Here is a 23,034-nt window from a genome sequence, read left to right on the forward strand (position 1 = left end):
GAGGAGTAGGGGAATTGTGGCCTAAGGTGAAAACACAGCAAAGTGGATATGAGGAATTTCGGATCAACCAGGATCCTATTTAATAGGGGAGCAGGCTGAATAGTTCTTATTTCTTATGATCTAATGATCTAGATATTTCGGCACAAAGGAGGCTATTTGGTCCACTGCGCCTCCATCAGCTCATTAAACAAGCATCATTACCTCGGGCCGATCTCATGCTTTTCCCCCATACACTCCTGATATTTGTGGCAATTACTGGTGTTCCTACCTTTCCTTTGTCCCTTCAGTTTTAGAAAAGAATCTCACCTCCACCCCATGCATCTGTCAATGCAGCACCAGTGGCATCTTCTCGGAAGTACACAGGTGAAGACACAATATATAATCTTGGAATCTTGTAAAAGGGCCATTTGAGCTGAATCTGCCTCTCTGAAACAGCTAATAATTTGTCATACTCTTTAATTACAGACCTACAGATTTTTTTTAAATGAATTTGTCATTTCTGAATTGGGGGCTGTTTAGCTCTGTTAGTTTAGCTGAATAGCATTGGGTTCAGGGTGATGCCAACAGCACGGGTTCAATCCTTGTTCCAGCTGAGCTAGATGTGGGACCTGCTTCTCACCCGGACAGCGGAATGCATTGGCAAACACCGATTGTGGAAGAAAAAAACCTACTGTGAAAACACCACATAAACAGATGTCAAACAAAAGCCCTTCAAAGAAATGTGAATTGTTAGGTGAATTGGCCATACTAAAATTGCCCCATACTGTCCAGAGATGTGCAGGTTAGGTGGATTAGCAGTGGTAAATGTGGGATTTATGGGATAGGGTGGGGAGTCCTCAATGGGCTGAACAGCCTCTATGTAGAGTTTCTATGACGACTGTTTTTGATTGTTCAAGTTGACAAATGTTAGAACTAGACAATAGAATATCTGGGGCACCCAATATTATCATCAAACCCTTCCACGCTAGGCCAGTTAGAACACTGTGGGTTACAGAGCTGGCCTGTACCTACACTCTGTGGGACTTTAGAAGACACAGTTTTTCTGCCATGGCTCTGCGTTGTCTAGAAATTGGATCGAGATGGCCAAACCTCTTTTCAAACGCAAGACTTCTAGTAGTCCTCAGCATGTGGAAACTTTCAGATGGTCAGCCTGGATAATTTTGGTCCCACAGGCTGGACTACAACCTTCCAAAGTTCCTTAGCCTTCTCATATGCGATTTGACATGTTGCATTCCTTCAATGGCTAATCATCATCCCCAGTTCTTGAAGGAACTGCCTACACTCCAAAGGCTGGTCTTAGAGACAGTCAATAAAAAGGAACCCATAGATAATTATATAATGTGACTTCTATCAGACTGACCACCTGTAAGCACAATAAATGGGAAAGTTTCCCTCATTGCGTCAAGATCAATTAAGCCTCCTCAGCAGCTGCCAGTTGTTTTGTTGTGAGTTCTGTGGGGTCCCAGCACTATGGACTGCACCTTGTAAACCTGCTAAAGCTGAACAGATTAGGCATGAGTGCTGTGGAGCCTGCAGCTGTCAAAATCCAAGACGCTGGAATTTTCACAGTAAAATTCCATGCCCTGCTCTCTGAAGAAAGATTTTAGTGACCTCATATAGTTCAGTCGCAAATCTTGCTCAATAAAACTCCTGTGAAGCACTTGTGGACTGGAAAGATGCTATATAACTACAAACTGTTGTTGGGTATTTGGCCCTTTGGTATAAATGTGGTGAATACAGAACACGGGAATCTAGACTGCTCATGTAAAGTCCTTTAGAAATGGTCCTAACCTAAATTAGGATGTTAATACCATTTTCATCAGTGCAATGTCTACTCCATGAATGAGACAGCCCTGTTTCACAGACAATATATCAACTTATTTCTGATCTCAAGGTAAAGTTACACCTAATATGTTGGTGTTGTCATAGCAAAGCTGATTGTAAGGTCGATTTGGCATACAGGTAGCAACTGAAAATTGCCACTCGTCTCCTTGACTCCTCGTGGGTCAGTTACTGAACTCCCTTCATATTCAGAAGTCAAAATGCAGACCAAAGGGCTCCACAGTAAAATAAAAAACACACAAATAGCAAAAAGTGAACGTTAAATGATGAGGTGGGAAGGAGACAATCAAATTCAGAGCAGTTTGCAGGTAGAAGGACCTGCAAAAGGAAGTGAAAAAGGTTAAAATCAGGATGACAGAGGTCACATTTCAACGAACCAGTTTACAAAACATTTGAAGGCTGTTCAACTTAACAATTTAAAATTTGCCATTCGGCGAAATACTGGGATTAAGAAATCACCCTTCTATAGGAAGGATATTGTTAAACTTGAGAGAGTGCAGAAAAGATTTGAGGATGCTGCTGGGACAGAGGGTTAGAGTTATAGGGAGAGGCTGAATAAACTGGGGCAGCTTTTCCTTGTAGCCTTAGGGTTGAGTTTAGAGTTTTAAATATATCATTGGTGGGGGGGGGGGGGGGGGAAGAGAATGGATAGGTGAACAGTCATGGTCTTCTTCCCAGCAAAGGGGAGTTCAAATCTAGATAGCACAGGTTCAAGGTGAGATGGGAAAGATTTAAAAGAAGGACCTGAGGGGCAACATTTTCACGCAGAGAATGGTGTGTGTTTGGAACAAGCTACCAGAGATGGTGGTGGAGGCAGGTACAATTATGATATTTAAACGGCATCTGGATGGGTGTATGAATAGGAAGGGTTTAGAGGGATTTAGGCCAAATGTTGGCAAATGGGAATAGATTAATTTTGGATAGCTGTTCAGCATGGAAGAGTCGGACTGAAGGGTCTGTTTCCGTGCGATATGAATCTACGGCTCTACGATTCCTAGAATACAGTTATTCTAAACAAATCCTCGAGTCCAGATAAGTTGTATTGCAGGCTGTTGTGGGAGATGAGGGAAGAAATTACAGGGCTTTGACCCAAATTTTTAATTACTCTCTGCTCAAAGGGGTGAGTGCCAGAGGATTGGCAGATAGCTAATGCTGTTCCACTTTACAAAGAGGATGGTCAAGATAAACTAGGGAATTACAGAGCAAGTGATTCATAGTTGGAAAACCATGGAGAAAATTCTGTGGGAGTGATTTAATCGCCACAAGGAGAGGCAAGGTTTATTAAGGATAGTCTGCATGGCTTTGTCTCAGAGGGAGGTCACGCAAAACAAATTTGACAATTTTTTTTGAGGTGATCAGGTGTGAGAGAGAAGGGTAGTACAGTTGATCTCATTTATATAGATTTCAGCAAAATCTTTGACAAGGTCCCCTGTGGGAGACTGATAAATATGGTAAAAGCACCCAGGATCCAAGGCAAGATGGATTCAAAATTGGCTTGATTGCAGAAGAAGGATTTGTATAACTGAATGCCAGTTCCCAGTGATGTACCACAGGGCTCAGTAATGGGTCACTTATTGTTCATGATATATACAAATGATATAGAAGAAAATGTCTTTTTTTTGGGGGGGGTGGAGAGGAGCAGAGATGATAACTAAGTTTGTGGATGGCACGAAGATCGGTCGAGTAGTTGACAGTGAGAAGGAAGGTCTTGAGTTACAGGAGGATATCGATGGATTTCATGATATATACAAATGATATAGAAGAAAATGTCATTTTTTTGGGGGGGATGGAGAGGAGCAGAGATGATAACTAAGTTTGTGGATGGCACGAAGATCGGTCGAGTAGTTGACAGTGAGAAGGAAGGTCTTGAGTTACAGGAGGATATCGATGGATCGGTCAGATCGACAGATCAGTAGCAGATGGAATTTAAACCTGAAAAGTGAGAGGTGATGCTCTTTGGAAGTAGTAACAGGCTAAAAGGAGTATCCGATGAATGGCAGGACACTAAGCAGCTCAAAGGAACACAGGGATCTTGGGGTGCTTTTCCAGAGATCCTGGAGGGTAGCAGAACAGGTTAGTAGAGATGTTAAGGTGATCTATGGGATATTTGCCTTTCTCATTTTCAGCATAGATTTTAAGAATAGGTGCTTATTTTGGAGCTGTACAGAACTTCTGTCAGGCCACAGCTGGAATACTGCACACCACAGTGTATGAAGGATGTGGTTGTACTAGAGGGCTTGCAAAGGAGATTAACCAGAAGATTGCCTGGGATGGAGCATTTTAGCTATGAAGAGAGGCTGGATAAGTTTGTGTTATTTTCTTTAGAGCTGAGAAGGTTGATTGAGATATCTAAGATATTCAAGGGCATGGACAGAGTGAATAGAAATCACTTGAAGGGTCAATAACAAGGGGACATAATTCTAAGGTGAAAGGCAGGTGGTTAAAAAGGGAATGTCAGGAAAATCCCAGGTGGTGGTGGTGGGATCTAGAACTTGCTGCCTGGGGAGGGTAGTGGAGGCAGGAAACCTCAATCTTTAAGAAGTACTTGGATGAATACTTGAAACGCCATGACATTCAAGGTCATGGGCCAAGTGCTGAAAAATGGGACTAATGCAGATTATAGCGTCATTTTTGTCAGTGAGGACTCTTTGGGCCTTTTCTGTACTATCTGTTTCTATGATTGTGTGAATCTGTTTGAACAGGTTTTGGCACACATTATGTGGCAGGTGACACTTGAACCCAGGCCTCCAGCTTCAAAAGATAAGGATAAGACTTCAGCGCCAGCTAAAAGCAGACAAAAATTAATCTTGGTAGTCAAAGTTGATTTTGCACTTCAGTGGAATAGGACAACCTGACAGATGAACAACACCTGATGAAGGAGCAGTGCCCCGAAAGTTAGTGCTTCCAGTTAAATCTGTTGGACTATAACCTGGTGTGAGATTTTTAACTTAGACAGATGAACTGTAGTTTCTGCTGGAATAGTTTTTTTTTAAAAAAGGTGCTTATCACCATCTGCTGTTCAGTTATGGAAATGCACCAAAGCTGTTCACAAGTCAGATTACACCATTGCACAATACAGCAGCAGATACCTTTAACACATACAATTTCACCATGAGACAGGATTTGTTTAAAAACAGTGTGCATGGTAGTCCCATGAAATAGAGCTGATGCTTTATGGCAAGAGCCTGCATGTGAAGTCTTTTGACATAGGAAGACTATTACACTGTAGATTACCACATGAATCTGGCAGGAACCTTTCCCACTCTTTCCACATGCCATGGACATATTAGAAAGATTTATCGGATGATAATCAACCTGTGTAGCCATTTGTGGCACATATTTCATAATCATTCAGTCCTGAGGTCGGACTTGAACCCAGAATGTCTGTTCCATGAGTAGGGATGCTGCAAAACCTCCCTATCAAGATCAAAGACAGAAGTTGCTGGAAAAGCTCAGCAGGTCTGGCAGCATCTGTGCAGAGAAATCAAAGTTAACATTTCCTGTGACCCTTCCTCAGAGCATTAACTTTGATTTCTCTCCACTGATGTTGCCAGATCTGCTGAGCTTCTCCTACAACTTCTGTTTTTGTTTTCGATTTATAGCATTGGCAGTTCTTTTGGTTTTTCCTTAGCAAGATGATGAGTAATGGGCAGTGGATTGACACTAAAAAAGCATTTCTAAAGAGCCAGCATTGATGTGATGCGTCAAATGGCCTGATCCTGGACTTGATGGCTCTAAACTTCCAGGCTTCGCAAGTAACCCATGGGATCTGACTATGTGTGAAAACAGGCCACTTGGCCCAACAAGTCCACATTGACCCCCTGAAGAATAGCCACCCATACCCATTCCCCTACCCTATAGTTAATGGGCAATTTAGTATGACCAATTCACCTAGCCAGCACATCTTTGGATTGTGAGAGGAAACCCGCACAGACACGGGGAGAATGTGCAAACTCCACACAGACAGACAGTCACCCAAGGCAGGAACCGAATCCAGGTTCCTGGCGCTGAGGTAGCAGTGCTAACCACTGAGCCACCTTGCCACCTAATGTAGAAGAAAATTTGGAAGCAAATAACTTCAATGGTTTTGTTAGATCCAGAAAAAGGTGGATTCCTGGTTGACTGAACTGTCTATATCTCAAAAGTGCAGAGCAGCACATGGAAGACAAATCATAGAATAACAAACCATGCAAAGCAGCCATAATGATGTTCTATACTGACCTAATACGTAACCATGACAATGTTGGCGTGGTGCCTCCACCAAAGACCCAGACAGTGAAAAAGACAATAAGGAGGGTGGTGGTGAACATCATTTGTCTGGCATATGTGGCGGTGTCTCGGATGGCAAGGGCAAAGGCCATGGCTCCTCTCAGACCTGCAGGAAGAACAAAGGTCATGAACTGAGGTATTCAACAATCACCTAGTAGTCAGGCCCATCGGTAACTGTATGACGGACACAGGACAAAATCGAGAAGCTGATAGGTGGTCAACTATGGGCCCCAGTGGGTATCACCCTTGCCCTCAGAATCAGAGAGCAGTAGAGATCAAGACCCATCACAAGGTGCGAGGAAGGGTCACTGAAACTTCGGTTTTTGTTTCCCATGAAAGGGAATTGACCAGATATGGCAGCATGGTGGTAACATCACTTGACCAGTAATCCATAACTTTGGCTAATGCTCCAGAGTTCAAATCCCACCATGGCGGCTGGTGGATGCCGAAATTCAATGAACAAATAAAATGTAATTCCCGTGAATATCTGGTGTCCTTACCCAGTCTGGCCAACATGGAACTCTACCTGCAATCATCATCATGTGTTGGAAATTCCAGCCAATCTTGTGCTTTCTGGCCAAGTTTAGGAAAAAAGACAGTGGGTAAATGTTGGCAGCTCTTCCCAGCAAAATAGCAATCTGATCAGCAACAGCGGTTAAGGAACTTGAACAGCTAATGATGGCAAACATTACACTGTAGAAAAGGCACCTAACAAAAACAGTGAAGTTTTCTTTTGAAAAGCAGCACAGAAATAAGCCATTCAGCTCAACAGGTCCACATTGATGCAAACTTGTTCAAACTCATGCAGAGTCCAGATGGAACAGAAAGGGACAAACCGTCCCATTGGTGGAAGCGTCATGAACTAAAAGTCACTGACTTATAGTTATTGACAAAGAGTGACATGAAGAAAACATTTTAAATCAAAAGTAGCGAGTTTTTGCAATCTGGAATACATCAACTGTGGTGGAGGCAGATTCAATCTCAGCTTTCACAGGGAAATGGACAAGCACCTAAAAAGAAACAAATTTGCAGGGTTTTGGGCAAACAGCAAGTGTAGCTGAAATACTCTATCAGAGTTGGCATATTGGACCAAATGGCTGCATTCGGTGCTGTAATCCTCAAAGTCAAAAGATGCCCTTTATACTCCTTTCTCCCCCATGTACTTGTCCAGCTTTCTCTAAAATGTAATGTACTACTTGGCTCAACTACACCTTAAGGCAGTGAGTTCCACATTCTCGCCACTCTGTGAAGAAGTTTCTCCTGAACTCCCTGAGGCTATTTGTTACCTATATTTATGGCCCTCAGTTTTACACTCACCACAACCAAAGTAAACACTCTCTCCATGTTTACCTTCTTAAACCCTCCCAGAATTTTAATGGCTTCTATCCTTTGTCCCTAAGTGTTTTTCTCCCCAATGAATGTGTAAGACACTTCCTTTGGTTAGCAAGCAAACCAGAAAGCAGATAAGAGAGGGAAAGTGATAGCAAGGAAGGGAGAATACCTTCTGAACAGGCTTGTTGATTGTTAGCAGTGCATGGAAAAGCCAGCCTAGAAACAAACCGCTAAAAAGCCTACCATGAAAACAGCACAAACCTACACCCAATAGAGTTTAGAACAAAAGAGATGATCTTGGAACTGCCTCCCCAAAAGCACTAGATGTACCTGTGCCCTAATGACTACAGTGTTTCAAGAGAAGTTAGCTCACCAACATCTTCCCAAAAGAAAGTAGGGACAGATAATAGATTAGATTACTTACGGTGTAGAAACAGGCCCTTCGACCCAACAAGTCCACACTGACCCGCTGAAGCGGAACCCACCCAGACCCATGCCCCTACATTTACCCATTCACCTAACACTACGGGCAATTTACAATGGCCAATTCACCTAAACTGCACTTTTTTTTTGGATTGTAGGAGGAAACCGGAGCACCTGGAGGAAACCCATGCAGACACAGGGAGAATGTGCAAACTCAATCTACACAGAGTTGCCTGAGGCGTGAATTGAACCCGGGTCTCTAGCACTGTGAGGCAACAGTGCTAACCACTGTGTCACCGTGCCGCCCATAAATGGTGACCTTCGTAACAATGCCCACTTTCCATGAACTAATTAACAAAAACAAATTCTTGCATAATTAATATGGAGCAAATCCCAAATCTATTACAACAAAACTCCATCACAAACCTTGCAGAAATTTCAAGTAAAGGATACAAAGGCGCCCAGAATGAAGATGGGGTTAAAGATGTGATTCTGAAATGTAAACAGCGCCAAACCCATGTAGGAAAATATGAAGTTTTCAGCCAAGAAATTCAGAACTTCAAACAACTGCAAAAGATGATGACATTAATGTAAATGATATTGTATTTCAGTTTGAAACCTTTGTTATGAGATGTACATCATATGCAGCACTGTGATGAAATCCATTTTACTTCTCCAAATGTAGAAGCCAGCAATCTTAGAATATTGTAACATTCACAGAACTGGGTATTCCAATGGTTGCTAGATGGCTATATTCAAACATGCCTGGGAACAAGGGTGGGACTTGAGGCTTTCAACAGACCACTCAAAACAGTTCAAGGACAATTCAAAAGCTCACAGGCAGGTGGGATCAAGAGACAGTAAAAACATTAAAAAGAAACAGAATCAGGCTTGTGGTTATACACTGTTGCGGTTTAGCTGAATTGCTGAGAATCAGATTCATAGAATCCCTACAGTGTGGAAAGACGCACTTGGTTTCTCCACATTGACCCTTCAAGAGCATCTCACCCAGCCCCACTGTCCTACCCTATCCCTGTAACCCTGCATTACCCATGGCTAATCCAACTGCATATACCTGGACCCCATGGGCAATGTAACATGGCCAATCCACCTAACCAGCACATCTTTGCACTGTGGAAGGAAATTGGAGCACTCAGAGAAAACCCATAGGGAGTGTCACAGGGAGAATATGCCTGTATGGAGTCTGCACAGTCGACGGAGGCTGGAATCGAACCCAGGTCCCTGGCACTATGAGGCAGCAGTGCCAACCACCTAGCCATTGTGCCATCAAGGCAACACAAAGTTAACATTGAGTGTAGTGATCCATCAGGAGAATGACAGATGCTAATAGACCTGCTGAGTTTATCTAGGTCTTCATTTTTGTTTCAGATTTCTAGCTTGTTTTTATTTTAGGTAATTGAACTACTCTGGTTCTGTTTGAATTTAGGAGAAGTTCTTGTTGCCAGGTTGGGCAGCTGAAATAAGAGCTCAAGAGAGAGAAAAATAATCAGGGGCAGCACCAGCTTGGTGAAGTTAGTGGTCTGTGAAAAGCTGGAATTGTGCTTTAACTAAGTGCTGTCATCCTGCTGTGATAATCCAAAACAAATGGAAGAACAAAACAGGGACTTTTCTAACACCAAACCCATGTTACACACACAACCCAACTGAGGACTGACACCAATAGGCTTCCGTACCTGCTTTGTTCTGTCTCTTGACTCTGCAGACAAGTTGTTGTACGTATAATGAGCTTGCGTGATTCCACAGAAGAGAACTGCAACCACACCTGCACAGAAAATACCAAGGTTTGTAAAAACAGGAAGGCGGGTCAAACTGCTTGTCATTTTAGATGAGTGGCCAGTAACATTCCTGGTACCAGAGAGCCAGGCAGTGAGCATTGCTATTGCTGAAATCCCACCCCTCCCCTCTCCACCATCAACATCCTGAATGTGAGCACCAAAGGGTCTGTCTCCATGCTGTATAACTCCACAACCAGATACCTAACCGGACCAGCCATAAATCCAAGCTAGAGGCTGAGAATTCTGTGGGAAAAACTCCAATCTTGCCTCCCTGTAGCTTGTCACCCATCGACAAGGCACAAAGCAGGAGTGTGGTGGAATGCTCTCCACTTGGAGGAGTGCGGCTCCAAAGACACTAAAGACACCATCTATGACAAAGTGGCTTGCTTTATTTGCACCTCATCCATCATCTTCAACATTCATTGCTTCCAGTACTGAGTCACAACGGTAGCACTATATTTCACACAAGATGTCTTGTAGCAACTTGCCAAGATTCCTTCAAAGAACACCACCATTTAAAAAAGGACAGAAAAGCAGACAGACAGGAACACAACCATTTGCAAATTTCCCTCACATCGACATACCAACCAGACTTGAAACTCCCTCACCATTACTTTACTGTTCCTACTGTTGGTAGGCCCAAATCCTGAATCTTCTTAACATGATGGGTTGATATTCACCTCAAGGACTGCAGCAGTGGTTCATCACCACTTTCTCAAGGACAATTAGGGTTGAGCAATAAATGGTAGCCAAGTCACACGATACCCACAAATATGAAAAAAATTTAAAATATTCTCAACAGCCAGCGCAAAGTCAGGCTGAATCCAGGAAATACAGGAGCTAGTAGTCTCAGTCAATGGAGACAATTCTATATTAATGGGTGGCAGATTGTTCCTTACACAAAATTGAGGCAAAGGACATAAATCATAAGCCCAAGTGCAGCTTTAAAAAAAAAAATCACCAAACCTGGTCTGTTCTACTGCAGATAATATAAACTGCAGATTTATTATATCCATGAAAGTGAAACAGTAAGCAGGTTACAGATGAGCAGTGTCTGGAGTTGGACACAGAAACTGACAGGAGTAATAAATCACCAGCTTCTCATCATACAGACTAACCAAGCTCTTTCCTGGCTGTTAAACGGATTCAGCCAGGGTTGCAGACAGCGAAGCAACCATCCATTGAAGGATTTCACACCATCGATCAAATTACCTTTCCTTGCTGTCACGGCAAAATAATGAGAACCTTTGCTTTATTCTTTATTAGGTTGAGAAAAACGCCAACAATTTCCTGCACCTGCAGGACTGCAGCTACATCCTGATCAAGCTGCATCATTAGCTCCCTGAAGCACCGCTATTTCAGACCACACGTAGGTTCCAACTAGACACAAAGCATCAACACCTGGTGAACCTCAGAAACTGATTGCACCCCACAATTGTATGAAGTCAAACATATAGAGTCTTCCTTTTCTCTTCCACTGTCCCTTACATTTAAGAAGAGTAGAATTATAACCATGAACTCGATTAATATCAAGTGCCTATCAAGGCTTTGGTTCTTCTCCTAGTTTGGTTTTAAAAAGCACAAATTCTTGCACTTCTCCTGGGTCCTCAGAAATGGTGCCTACAACCTCAGAAGAGACTGGGGACACTGAAATAAATCTGCTTAACCCCAGCATTGTGTCTTAATCTAAACTTGAATTGTGAATAGTACATCCATGGCATCAGTACGGCATTCTAAAAACCTTATGTCTCAGCCACCTATTGAGACAATGGATCATAACCCTCAATCACCTACGTATGTACTGAGCTTTCAGCTGTGACTGCTTTTTATTAAGAAAACAGGAGAGGATGGGAAGCCAAAGAAATAACAGAAATTATAAAAAGGTGAGAAATGTAATTCAGTGACCACCTGGAAGACTGGTGTGAATTATCCTCATCCATAAGGGAACCTTGGAATGTTACACCTGACATGTGTCAAGAAAGCTTCAAAAGAAAAGGATTTGAAAGTAGCAATGCACCACAAACTGAACTCATATCACCAGTGAGTTGTCTCAGATTGTGACAATTTGGATAAAAAAAGACAGAATTTAGGTGAGTGATACGTGGGATGCTGCTGCTCCTTTAACAAGGTTTTGTCATCCTTGGTTTTTTCTCTCCAGAGGGGTTGTAAAAAGCAGAGGTTTCAATTTGTCTGTGATTTGGGGTCTTTGGGGTAAAAATGAGGAAAACGTGAGCCATGCCTAAGCTGCAGGTAAAAAGTCTCTCTCTCTCTTTCTCTCTCTCCTTGCAGCAAAGTCAGAAGAAAACAAACCACAGTAAAAAGGAACAGGACAACTGTTCTCAGCTGATCTGCAAAGGCAAGTATCTTGGAAACAAATGCTCACCAGTGCTACTGGTATCTCCCAAAGTGATAACTGCAACGTCCCATTGCCTACTCTTCACAGAACTGAGACTGATCGAACAACCTTTTTTGTAAAAATAAAACTTTCTAGGACTCACACTCATTTCTAGTCCATGTATTATACAGATTTAATTGTCACGTGCACTCAAATACAGGAAAAATGTATAATGTCGCCACACACCGTTCCATCTAGATACAATGGCACAAAAAAACCTGTTTCTTTTACTACTTTAAGAAAGAAAGAAAAAAGTTAAACATTACCTTCATAGAATAAGTAAAAAGAAAGAAATAAAGGTAACAGGTAACATTGTCTGTTGTGTTGTTGCAGCTCATGTTTCGTTAATAATAAATTTACTCTTGTTAACGTGAAAAAGCCTGGTTAAATTGGCTTCTTTTAAAACTTTAATTCATTTTGTCTTATAGAAGATCAAGCCAAGAATAATTTTTAAATTAACGTCGTTCGGACAAATTTAGATGTGATAAAGCAGAGGAACCTTACTGAAAGCTTCACGTTTCAGATTATTCCTTCAGGAACTGTAACAACCTAGGGAACCTTGCCAGGTACTGATTGGAACCACCTTTATGGAAGCTCTGATTGTAATAGATGGACAATTTAGTGCCATGTTAAAAGCCCCTTTGGGCTGTTTCTATCATTCCTGAATAGCTAATTTGTGCCTCCATTCAAGTTAACTGTTAATGTTCCATTAAGCTCAACACAGCATCCTCATCTAATAAAATCCTTTAATCTAAGCTTTGAATGAATCAATAGTAAAATAAATACATGGTTCAAAGACCAGTGTGTGAGAAGTGAGTATCAGTTCATAAGGCATTGACATCAAAACTAGGGATAGTGGGGGCTGTATGGCTGAGATAGTCTGAGCCCGAATCTTGCTAGGAAGAGAGTTCTAGCAAGCAGGGAGGTAGAGAGGGCTTTCAACTAAACAATGGGAGTCAGGGTTGAAAATTGTGGTGCTGGAAAAGCACAGCCGGTCAGGCAGCAGCTGAGGAGCAGGAGAATCACAAGCTTAAGTATGATGTACCAAATGAGTCTGGAGAGTCAACACAGTAAAGCAAAATAGGAATTCCCCAAAATTCTGATCTGCAGTAGTATCTGGGCATTTTTGTGCACAAAGTTGGTACACAGGTACAGCAAGTAATTAAGGTGGCTAATGGAACGCTATCCTTATTACAAGAGGAATTAAATATAAGGAAGGAAATGATGCTTCAGTTACACAAATCATTGGAATTCAAAACACAATACATTTTATTAAAAGGCAGAGCAGGACGGAGGTGCCAAATTTGTACCTCTGCTCCAAATTTGTATTTAAGAATGCAAATTTTAATTTCAGCCCCAACATCAAGAACTGTTGAAGAAGGCTTACAGATTTCCAATGCTCTTTGTGCCAAGAAAACTTCAAAATATCACCCATACAGCCTCGCTCTCAACTTAAGATTATGTTACCCTTGTTCTGGATTCCACCCCATTTGAGAAAATAGTTTTATTCTACCAATCTTATCAAACATTTTGATCATTTAAACATTTTTGACAGACTTTATTCGAACTCCTCGCTGCGTGGAATGTGCCTTGATTCAGAGAGTCTGCCAGTGTGTGACAACCTCCCATCATTAAGTTGTCAGCAGGAAGGGCCATTAAGAAACTTGCCTGCTTACAGTGGGATGTCAATTTGGCTTATTAAATGAAACAATTGATGCCAATTATCTCTGACCACACCAGAATTTAGAATTCCTGGTCAAAGTCCCTGAATTCCTTTCAGAGCAGTATTGTCTGTATCAACAACAAATGCATAGCAGCAGTCCAAGTGGGCAGCTCAGCACGCCCTTCATAAAGATAGCTAGGAGTGAACAATGAATGCTGGCCTAGCCAACAATACTGTGGACCTTTTTTAAGAACCAGTGGTGTCTCAGAACTAAATAGGAGGCACACAGCTTCTATGTGCTTTCAGAAGGGATCCCAGCAAACCAGTTTACTACTGCATCGCCTGGTGAGTTACTTAACATTGTTACAAAAACAGAAGTTGCCAGAAAAGCTCAGCAGGTCTGGCAGCATAGAGATGTACAGCATGGAAACAGACCCTTTGGTCCAACCCGTCCATGCCGATCAGATATCCCAACCCAATCAAGTCCCACCTGCCAGCACCCGGCCCATATCCCTCCCAACCCTTCATATTCATATACCCATCCAAATGCCTCTTAAATGCTGCAATTGTACCAGCCTCCAACACATCCTCTAGCAGCTCATTCCATACGCATACCACATTCTCTGCGTGAAAAAGTTGCCCCTTAGGTCTCTTGTATGTCTTTCCCCTCTCACCCTAAACCTATGTCCTCGAGCTCTGAACTCCCCCACCCCAGGGAAAAGACTTTGTCTATTTATCCTATCCATGCCCCGCAATTTTATAAACTTTTATAAAGTCACCCCTCAGTCTCCGACGCTCCAGGGAAAACAGCCCCAGCCTGTTCAGCCTCTCCTCATAGCTCAAATCCTCCAACCCTGGCAACATCCTTGTAAACCTTCTCTGAACCCTTTCAAGTTTCACAACATCTTTCCGATAGGAAGGAGGCCAGAATTGCATACAATATTCCAATCAGAACTAATGTTTCAGGTCCAATAACTCTTCCTCAAAACTGATGGTAGCTAGGAAAAAGTTGTTTTTTTTTAAATGCAGAAGACAGGGTGGGTGGGAGGGAGTAAGGAATAAATGATAGGTGGGGATCGAGCCCAAAAAGAGAGAAGAACAGTTGGATAGATATAAGGAGTGGATAATGATGAGCCTGGGAAAATAAATAGCTACTATTGTGGACGATTAGGGGCTACCCAATTGGTTGTGTGTAATAGCAGACTACGTAATAACAAGGGCTGGCATGTGAGGGTTGGGGTATGGAAATGGGAAAAGATGCCATAATTGTTGAACTTGATATGGAGGCCAGAAGGCTGTACAATTCCCAAGTAGAAAATGAGATGCTGTTCTTCCAGCTTGCGCTGAGTTTTACTGGAGCACTACAACAAGCCTGAGACAGAATTGTTGGTCAGGGGACAAGGTAGCTTTTGTCAGACACTCAGTACTTCGAGAGGAAAAAGGGTGCTGCTGATAGCCACCAATACTTCAAACCTCATTCCCTGCTCTTGTATCTGTTCTCATCTTCTGTAACCCCTATCATTTGTCAGTGTTCAGGGATCCAATGGTGATCCCTGAAATAGTAACTGGAGAATTACTAGCTACCAATCCCAGTCTCCAACTAGACCACCATTACCCAAATTAAATCCCAACCCTCAAAGAGATGATCTTGTGATCCTCTATCCTCACGGAAAGTAAGACTAATTAATGAAACTCATCCTTGTGACATAGGTAGCTTTGCCTTTTGCACTTATACCAAAAGGACCAAGTTTGAGGATGCCCTGAGTTAAGATCATATTTTAGGCTTCAACTGTTAGAACAGGCTTCCTTCAACCTATCACTCTGGGCTAGGTTCCAGCGATCAGCACACTATGGCAATACTAAGACCCAGTCTCAATACGTGATGTACACTCATTAAGCATTCATAGCAGCAAGATGTAGTTATGGTTTCATTTGGAATGGTTTCTTATCTTCAGTACCTCTTGTAGCAAATCAATTGATTTGCAGGACTGGTTGGAGGATACACTGAACTCTACAGTCGAGGGAGTTAAATTGATATCTGGTGATTGCACTAACTTAGGGGTTAGTCTCACCTTCATAACCGTGCACATCAACTCCGTGCTCTCACATTACCAGAATCAGTTGTCTCTGTTGAAAGAAATTGAGCAGACTACAAACAGATGACCAAAAAGTGTCTGATTAGATGTTTCTTCCAAATATTGAATGAGACACAATGGTGACACCTTAAGGTTCATGGATATGCTTGAATAGGTTAATCCAACTCGAAGTTGTACATGAACTGGGATTAGAGCAGGAGGAGGAAAAAGAAAGACATGCCCTCGGAAATTCTTTGTGCTCCAATTTACAATGTTGCTATTAAATAGGCAACAGAGGAAGTCTTGCCTTGCATTATGGTTTATCAAAGGAAGGGTTACTAGACCCAAAACATTTCTGTGCAATTTAGATATCCTGCAATATAATTCTCAGACGGACAGGTGTTTGCAGCTATGCAGTGAATAATTCAGTGATTTATATATCCCAGTGATATTTATATTGGTTATGCCACCCCAAATAGTTCCCCGATTGGAAATGGCCAGCCACATACAGGTTTAGAACAGAAACCAATCGCTCGATCTATACATTTCAATACAAAACCACACAGTTTATTTAACAAACAGCTGAATTCAATCCAATGGAGTCAACAGTTGACTAGTATTCCATTTTACCTTTGACGCTCTATTTGGTAAACTTAGAACATTCACAAAGCAGAATTATGACTGTAGTAACAGGACTAGAATAGAATCTGAAGCATCTTTCCAAGGAATGGACCCCAATCTTGGTCTGACTCTTGTTCCTAGGTCATTAACTCACCAGTGAAGCCACATGCTTCTGCAAGGAGAAAGGTGCTCCACGACATCAAGAAAAATAGTGCGGTCTCCAGGAGAGGGAAGCAGTGCAGTTTGGTAAATTTGGTGACGTAGGAAAGCAGCAATTAAGGAAATAGCTGAATATCAGAACCCAAAGTTACACAGAGTATCATTCAAAAGTGAAAGCAGCCTTTCTAGAGAAAACACCTGTCTTATTGTTGACTGGGAGCACTACTCAATCATGAGTCGTTTGAGACCCAGGGATACTTTGTCACTGATCAGTTGGAACGTGTGTTTTACCTTGTCTATCTTTTTGAGGCAGAGATTTGTTTTGAGAAAGACATGTAACATGCTGAGGTCAACTAGAGGCTAATGGATATTACTTTGAGTGTCTTCTCTCACCTATGTTCTCTTGAGACAAGGACCCAACATCTCAAGGTGAGCAAAATAACAGCTTTTCTTTTCAATAGGAGGCAACAGAACACAGCAGCTGGTTCCACTTTGATTATTTTCTACTTTCTGGATATATTTTGGGAGGGAAGGTGATCATTTATGGAGCTAGGCAAGAAATGTGGGAGGGGTAAAGGAAGAATTTTTTTTAAAAAGTCAATCACAGCCAGTAGTAATGATCTAGAACTTGCTATTTCTCACTGCAGCAGCCTAAACTGACTGCTCTGAATGATCTCCTGTACTGTAGTAGATCTGTCACAATCAAATTCAACCAGTTTTAATAGGTGACTGTAAAAGAGACAAATGTGTATAATATAAATGCTTGGTCAACTAGCAGAACTAAATTCCAACTATTTATGAACAAGCACGGCATAACTGGGCACATTATCATATTGGCTTCCTCTTGATCCTTATCTTTCCCCATTTGCTCCCAAGTGCACAGATTCATTGAGGGTGTTAGTTCCAAAAACCATTAACAGCTCATTTCCACTGATAGGTGAGGTGAGGGGGGAGTGGGGTGGCTGGTGGAGCTGAGGGAGATGCCAAATGTTTATTTGACAACAAAGTGCAGGATCCATCACAGCGGAGCCTGCGAGTGTCCTTCTGCAACACCCGCATGTCAAGTTCTCCATTAAGGAGTCACCGATAATGAACAAGCATTGACATGCTGTACACTATTCTTCAGTCAAAACGTAGAGTCCTAATAATATTTTTGTTTTAATTCAATCACAGGATGTAGTCATCGCTGGCTAGGCCAGTATTTGTTACCCAGAGGGCAGTTGAGAACCAACCATGCTGCTGTGAAACTGGAGTCACATGTTAGACAAAACCAAGTAAAGATGGCAGTTTCTGCAAAGTTTGAGAGAAGATTTGTAGCTCGGGTGCTCGTTGTTGTGGTTCTGTTCGCCGAGCTGGGAATTTGTGTTGCAGACGTTTCGTCCCCTGTCTAGGTGACATCCTCAGTGCTTGGGAGCCTCCTGTGAAGCGCTTCTGTGATCTTTCCTCCGGCATTTGTAGTGGTTTGAATCTGTCGCTTCCGGTTGTCAGTTCCAGCTGTCTGTTGCAGTGGCCGGTATATTGGGTCCAGGTTGATGTGCTTATTGATTGAATCTGTGGATGAGTGCCATGCCTCTAGGAACATGAATTCGACTGGGACAACACTACTATTATAGGACAAGCCAAACAGAGAACAGCCAGGGAATTCGTAGAGGCATGGCACTCATCCACAGATTCAATCAATAAGCACATCGACCTGGACCCAATATACCGGCCACTGCAGCGGACAGCTGGAACTGACAACCGGAAGCGGCAGGTACAAATCACTATAAATGCTGGAGGAAACATCACAGAAGCACTTTACAGGAGGCTTCCAAGCACTGAGGATGTCACCTAGACAGGGAATGAAACATCTGCAACACAAATTCCCAGCTCGGCGAACAGAACCACAACAATGGCAGTTTCTTCCCCAAAAGGACATTAGGGAACCAGCTGGGCGTTTCCAGCAATGGTTCCATGATCATCTTTAAATTCAAAATGGATTTCTAATTCCCACCACCTGCCATGGTGGGATTTAAACCCTGGTTCCCAGAACATTACCTGGGTCTCTGGATTAATAATTTATGATAATACCACTAAGCCATCCACTCTCCTCATTTGCTTTTGGAATTATAGACACCGCTGGCAAGGACGTATTTATTGTCAACCATCATTGCCGCCAAAATGACTTTAGTTGATTATTGTTCTCAAAGAGTTTGCTCTGGGGCTTGGTTCAGTCACTAACTGTGTAGTTAACCATACAGGGTGGTACAGACCACAAGGGTGACAATTGGCATTAGTAAACCTGTGAATTTTTAACCAGCTCAATATTGACCAGATCTACCAAATTAAATTTTCTACCTGCCTTGGTGGGATGTGAGCGATTGGACTCTTGACCAGTTACAGATTAACTATACAATGGGTAATACAGATTGTACTAAGAATTTGAAATTTTAAAAATATAAACTGGAAGATGGTGGTCCAATTAATACCTCTTGATTATGATCTATACTCCTGCTAGTACATTAATAAACCTGCACAAGTACTAGCCAGTAATTTTCCAGAAAATCTATTTCTGTGAATGAGTCTCTGTGGGGCTGGTCTTCATCAATAATTGAAGTAAATCTGTATCATCACATTAACAGGGGACTCACATTCCTGAACTACTACTGTGGCTATACACAGTAACACACAAGACTGGCCAATGCCAACAGTATAACAGGCTTCCACGTCAGTGGCATAGTGTGATGTTTGGCTGCATTAAAACCTCAGTAAGTTCTCAATTTTTAGCTGCAGATCAAAGCCACAAATCTAGCCTGTGACGCTAGATTCAGATATCAGCAGCACTCCCTCCAGGAAAGCGCACCACTGAAACAGGCTTTTGGTTCAAGTCCTACTTCAGGTGCTATATTAGAGGATTCAGTTTGTAACTCAGTGGGTGCTGAACAGTCAGAGACAATGCCCTGTGGTATTATTGCGAAACTATTAATCTAGAAGTTGTTGTGGGGACCTGGGTTTGAATGATGGAATTAGAATTCAATTAAAACAAATTCTGGAATTAAGAATCTATTGATGGCTGTGAAACCACTGCCAATTGTTGGAAAAATCCATCTGGCTCACTGATATCCTTCAGGGAATGAAATCTGGCCTACGCATAACTCCAGACCCACAGCAATGTGGGTGACTCTCAATTGCTTTCTGAAATGGCCCAGCAAACCACTCAGTTCAAGGGCAGCTAGGGACAGACAATAAATGCAGGCTAGCTAGCAAAACCGATGTCTCACAAATGTTTAATAAGTGCAAACTGAGTGCACTCACTGCTGCACATAAAAGCTCCTGGGGCACTGCATAAAATACAGCAGTCGCTTGGCCAGGTTTTTTCTCTGAACCACCATGAAAAAAAAGAGCAAATCATTAGGTTATCTATAGTACTGCTGTTTGGGGAGGCCTTCCAATGTGCAAACTGTTCGAAATGTATACAAATTTATAACTGGTTTTATTGGATACAAGATGTTTTCGACAAATCTGAGGATGTGAAAGCTGTTACATAAATGCAAGCTCTTTCATTATTCAATTGTCAAAAAAAAAGGACAGGCCATTCTGTTATAACATGCGTTTTGTCAGCGTGAATTCGCTGCAACGCGATTGACTAATTGAGGAGGCTGTTTCTACTGTAACATGATTACAGTGCCAACACTTAGTACTGTTTGTAAAGTGTGATTTTTCTATAACAGGAGGTTGCACAAGAACACAACCATTGCGTTATTGAAGAGCTGACTGTACCACAAACAGCACCACAATGAAAGTCTGCTCGAACACACAGTCATCAAACTTCAAAAGAGACTGTTGTAATGGAACCACAGATAGGAAGCTGGGTCAAGCTGTGAAGGAAGTCAGACAGGGGGAGGTTGGGAGATGAGGCCAAGGTTGGGAAAAGGGGCTGGACCAGTGGAGAAGTGGGTTAGGGGTGGCAGTGCTGAGTTGGGGTTTGTCCAGTCAGGTGGAGAAGGGAATTAGAAGCCATGAGACCTCCTTTGCCGCAAACTAATCCACAGAATTTTGAAAGCCATTATAATCAGAATGTGGTGTACTTCGATTTAACCCGCCCCACCCCAATCATATTAAAAAGGATATCAGAGCAGTCAGCACTCCGGTTACTGCCCCCATTGCAAAAGAGCCGCTGAATATTCCAAGAAAGACACCGACACACTTGAAGAAAGCAGCTGCATCGAAGGTGTGGCTATTCTCACCCGCAGGTTGGTAAGCAACAATTGACCTTAAATGGAAACAAAAAATTTTTATATTCAGGTAGATGTGCACACATTCCAACTCACATTTCTCATGGTACAAAATATTATTCAAAAATGGCTTTCCCATCCTCCTCTGTCATGACGACATAAGCTCAAGTCATTTATTTTATGTGGACTCCATCCACAATTCACCATTACCACAGGAGTCAATGTCCCACCAGTAATTCACACAATTTACTCCGCTGTGAGTCATCACAGAGCACGTGAGAAACAACTGACTTTTTCAACATTCGAAATAAAATGTCCACTTACGATGACAGCACAATGGCCACAGCATCATTCAACACACTTTCTCCAAACAGCAGAGCGTACAGGTCAACATCCACTTGAAGCTCATTAAATATGGCAAGAACAGTCACTGTCAAAACAGAAAACAAAATATTGTGGATGCTGGAAATATGAAATAAAAACAGAAATTTCCGGAGTAATTCAGCAGGTGGGGCAACATTTCATTTTATTCCTGGGATGTGGGCATTACTGGCTGGCCCAGCATTTATTGCCCAACCCTAATTGCCCAGAGGTGCAATGAAGAGTTAACCACAATTCTGTGGGTCTGGAGTTGCCAGACTAGCTCAGGATAGCACATTTCCCTACAAAACATTAGTGAGCTAGATAGGTTTTTGCAACAATTGACATGGTTACCATTAGACTAGCTTTTCTCTTCTCCCAGATTTCTATTGAATTTAAAATTATCATCTGCCATAGGATTTGAACCCCATGTTCCCATAACATTAGCCTGGGTGTTCTGGATAACTAGTCCAGTGACATTACCACCTCACCATTAACCTCCCCTTCAGAACCGAACACTGAAGAGCAGCCATATATTTGACTTCAAAAGTGTTAACTCTGATTCTCTTTCCACAGATGCTACCAGACAAACCGGAGGTGGGCCAGAAAATGAAATGGGTCTCAGAAAACCTTCATTCCAAATCATGAAAGACACTCAAAGCTTCAAAAGCTAAAAAAAAACAGAAAGAATCAACAATGGTTTCAGAGGCCAACTTTGGGGAGATGGATGTAACAGTGGATTTGGAAACTAAGTCTCAACTACTCTCGATTAAACTTTCAAGTTCCAAACCCCCTTCACTTCAACACATCGGAATCTCTGCTGGCCGAATACTAATTCTCTCAGTACTGGCAGAATCTGCCGGACACATAAAATACATTAATTAGCCGAAAGGACCCCTCCGAATTCAGTACTGCATGGGATTATTGAGCTTGGAAAGTCAGTCATCAAGCAAGGCCCTTAAGAGGACAATGAATGACTAATGCTTATAGGCCAATTCCCATCTGTGCTGCAATTATCTTAGCTCTAGTTGGGACAGAAACATGAATGGACAGGGAGGGCTGACTCAGTCAGGGAGGGGATGAAGTCCCTTAATCTGTCCAGTAATTAGTACCATCATGGGACCCGACAAAAAACAGGGGTTTGGCCACTGAGCAACCCCTAACCCCTTCTCTAACCTCCAAGAAACTATTCCTCCCCCTCCTCCAAATAAAGGAGTAACCTGCCTGACTGGGGTTGGTGGTGCTGGTTGGGGTTGGGGTTGGGGAGGGGGAGGGTGGAGGGGTCTTGCTGTGCGAAGTCAGCTCGACTGCCTTGCCAGCTGTTCAGTAAGCGAGCCAGGTCTCTGACAGAAATGGAAGGTTCTGACGCGCGTCCCACTAATGTATCATAATTTTCAAAATTAGTAGCTAATATAAAACTCGAAAGGGTCATAAACATGGTGGAAACAATCGGATAGATTTCTGAAGGATATAAACAGGCTGCTGCAATGGATGAGCACATGACATTCCATACTGAAGGCAAAAAAAAACAAGGTCGTGCAAGACATGCTAAATGGGTCTGGTTTTGAAGAGGATGAGAAATGAGACAGACACTTGGGAACATCACTACATAAATTTGAGGGCGGCAGCTTGGTTAACAAAGCAATTAATAAGCACACATGGGAAACTAAGAGGTACTGTATACAGAGGCAGAGAACACAATAGTGGAAAGTTATGCTATTCTGATGTGAAACACCAGGTGGCCTCAGCTGATGTACACTACTGTATCCAAATGTGGACACTGCACTTTAGAAAAGGCCTAAAGACTTGGAATATGACATAGGAGAGATGAACTGGAGTAATCGTGAACAGTAAGAATGAGCATGGTGACCTTAAACAGGTTTCT

At 42.3% G+C, this 23,034-nt stretch overlaps 1 protein-coding gene across 3 annotated transcripts in view; it reads right to left on the minus strand.

The window, feature by feature from the left end:
• Nucleotides 1-23,034, minus strand: part of slc9a7 (solute carrier family 9 member 7) — a 143,929-nt gene that overhangs the window by 39,362 nt on the left and 81,533 nt on the right. For all 3 annotated transcript variants that reach the window (XM_043692310.1, XM_043692311.1, XM_043692312.1), the window contains exons 6-12: nt 21,114-21,219; nt 20,686-20,827; nt 16,571-16,676; nt 9,561-9,649; nt 8,320-8,433; nt 6,638-6,749; nt 6,064-6,217 (exon numbers count right to left, since the gene is read on the minus strand). In XM_043692310.1, coding sequence (XP_043548245.1) covers nt 6,064-6,217; nt 6,638-6,749; nt 8,320-8,433; nt 9,561-9,649; nt 16,571-16,676; nt 20,686-20,827; nt 21,114-21,219 — 823 coding nt within the window. The remainder of the gene's footprint in view (nt 1-6,063; nt 6,218-6,637; nt 6,750-8,319; nt 8,434-9,560; nt 9,650-16,570; nt 16,677-20,685; nt 20,828-21,113; nt 21,220-23,034) is intronic.

This window comes from Chiloscyllium plagiosum, chromosome 6, assembly GCF_004010195.1.
Source record: "Chiloscyllium plagiosum isolate BGI_BamShark_2017 chromosome 6, ASM401019v2, whole genome shotgun sequence".
Lineage (NCBI taxonomy): Eukaryota > Metazoa > Chordata > Chondrichthyes > Orectolobiformes > Hemiscylliidae > Chiloscyllium > Chiloscyllium plagiosum.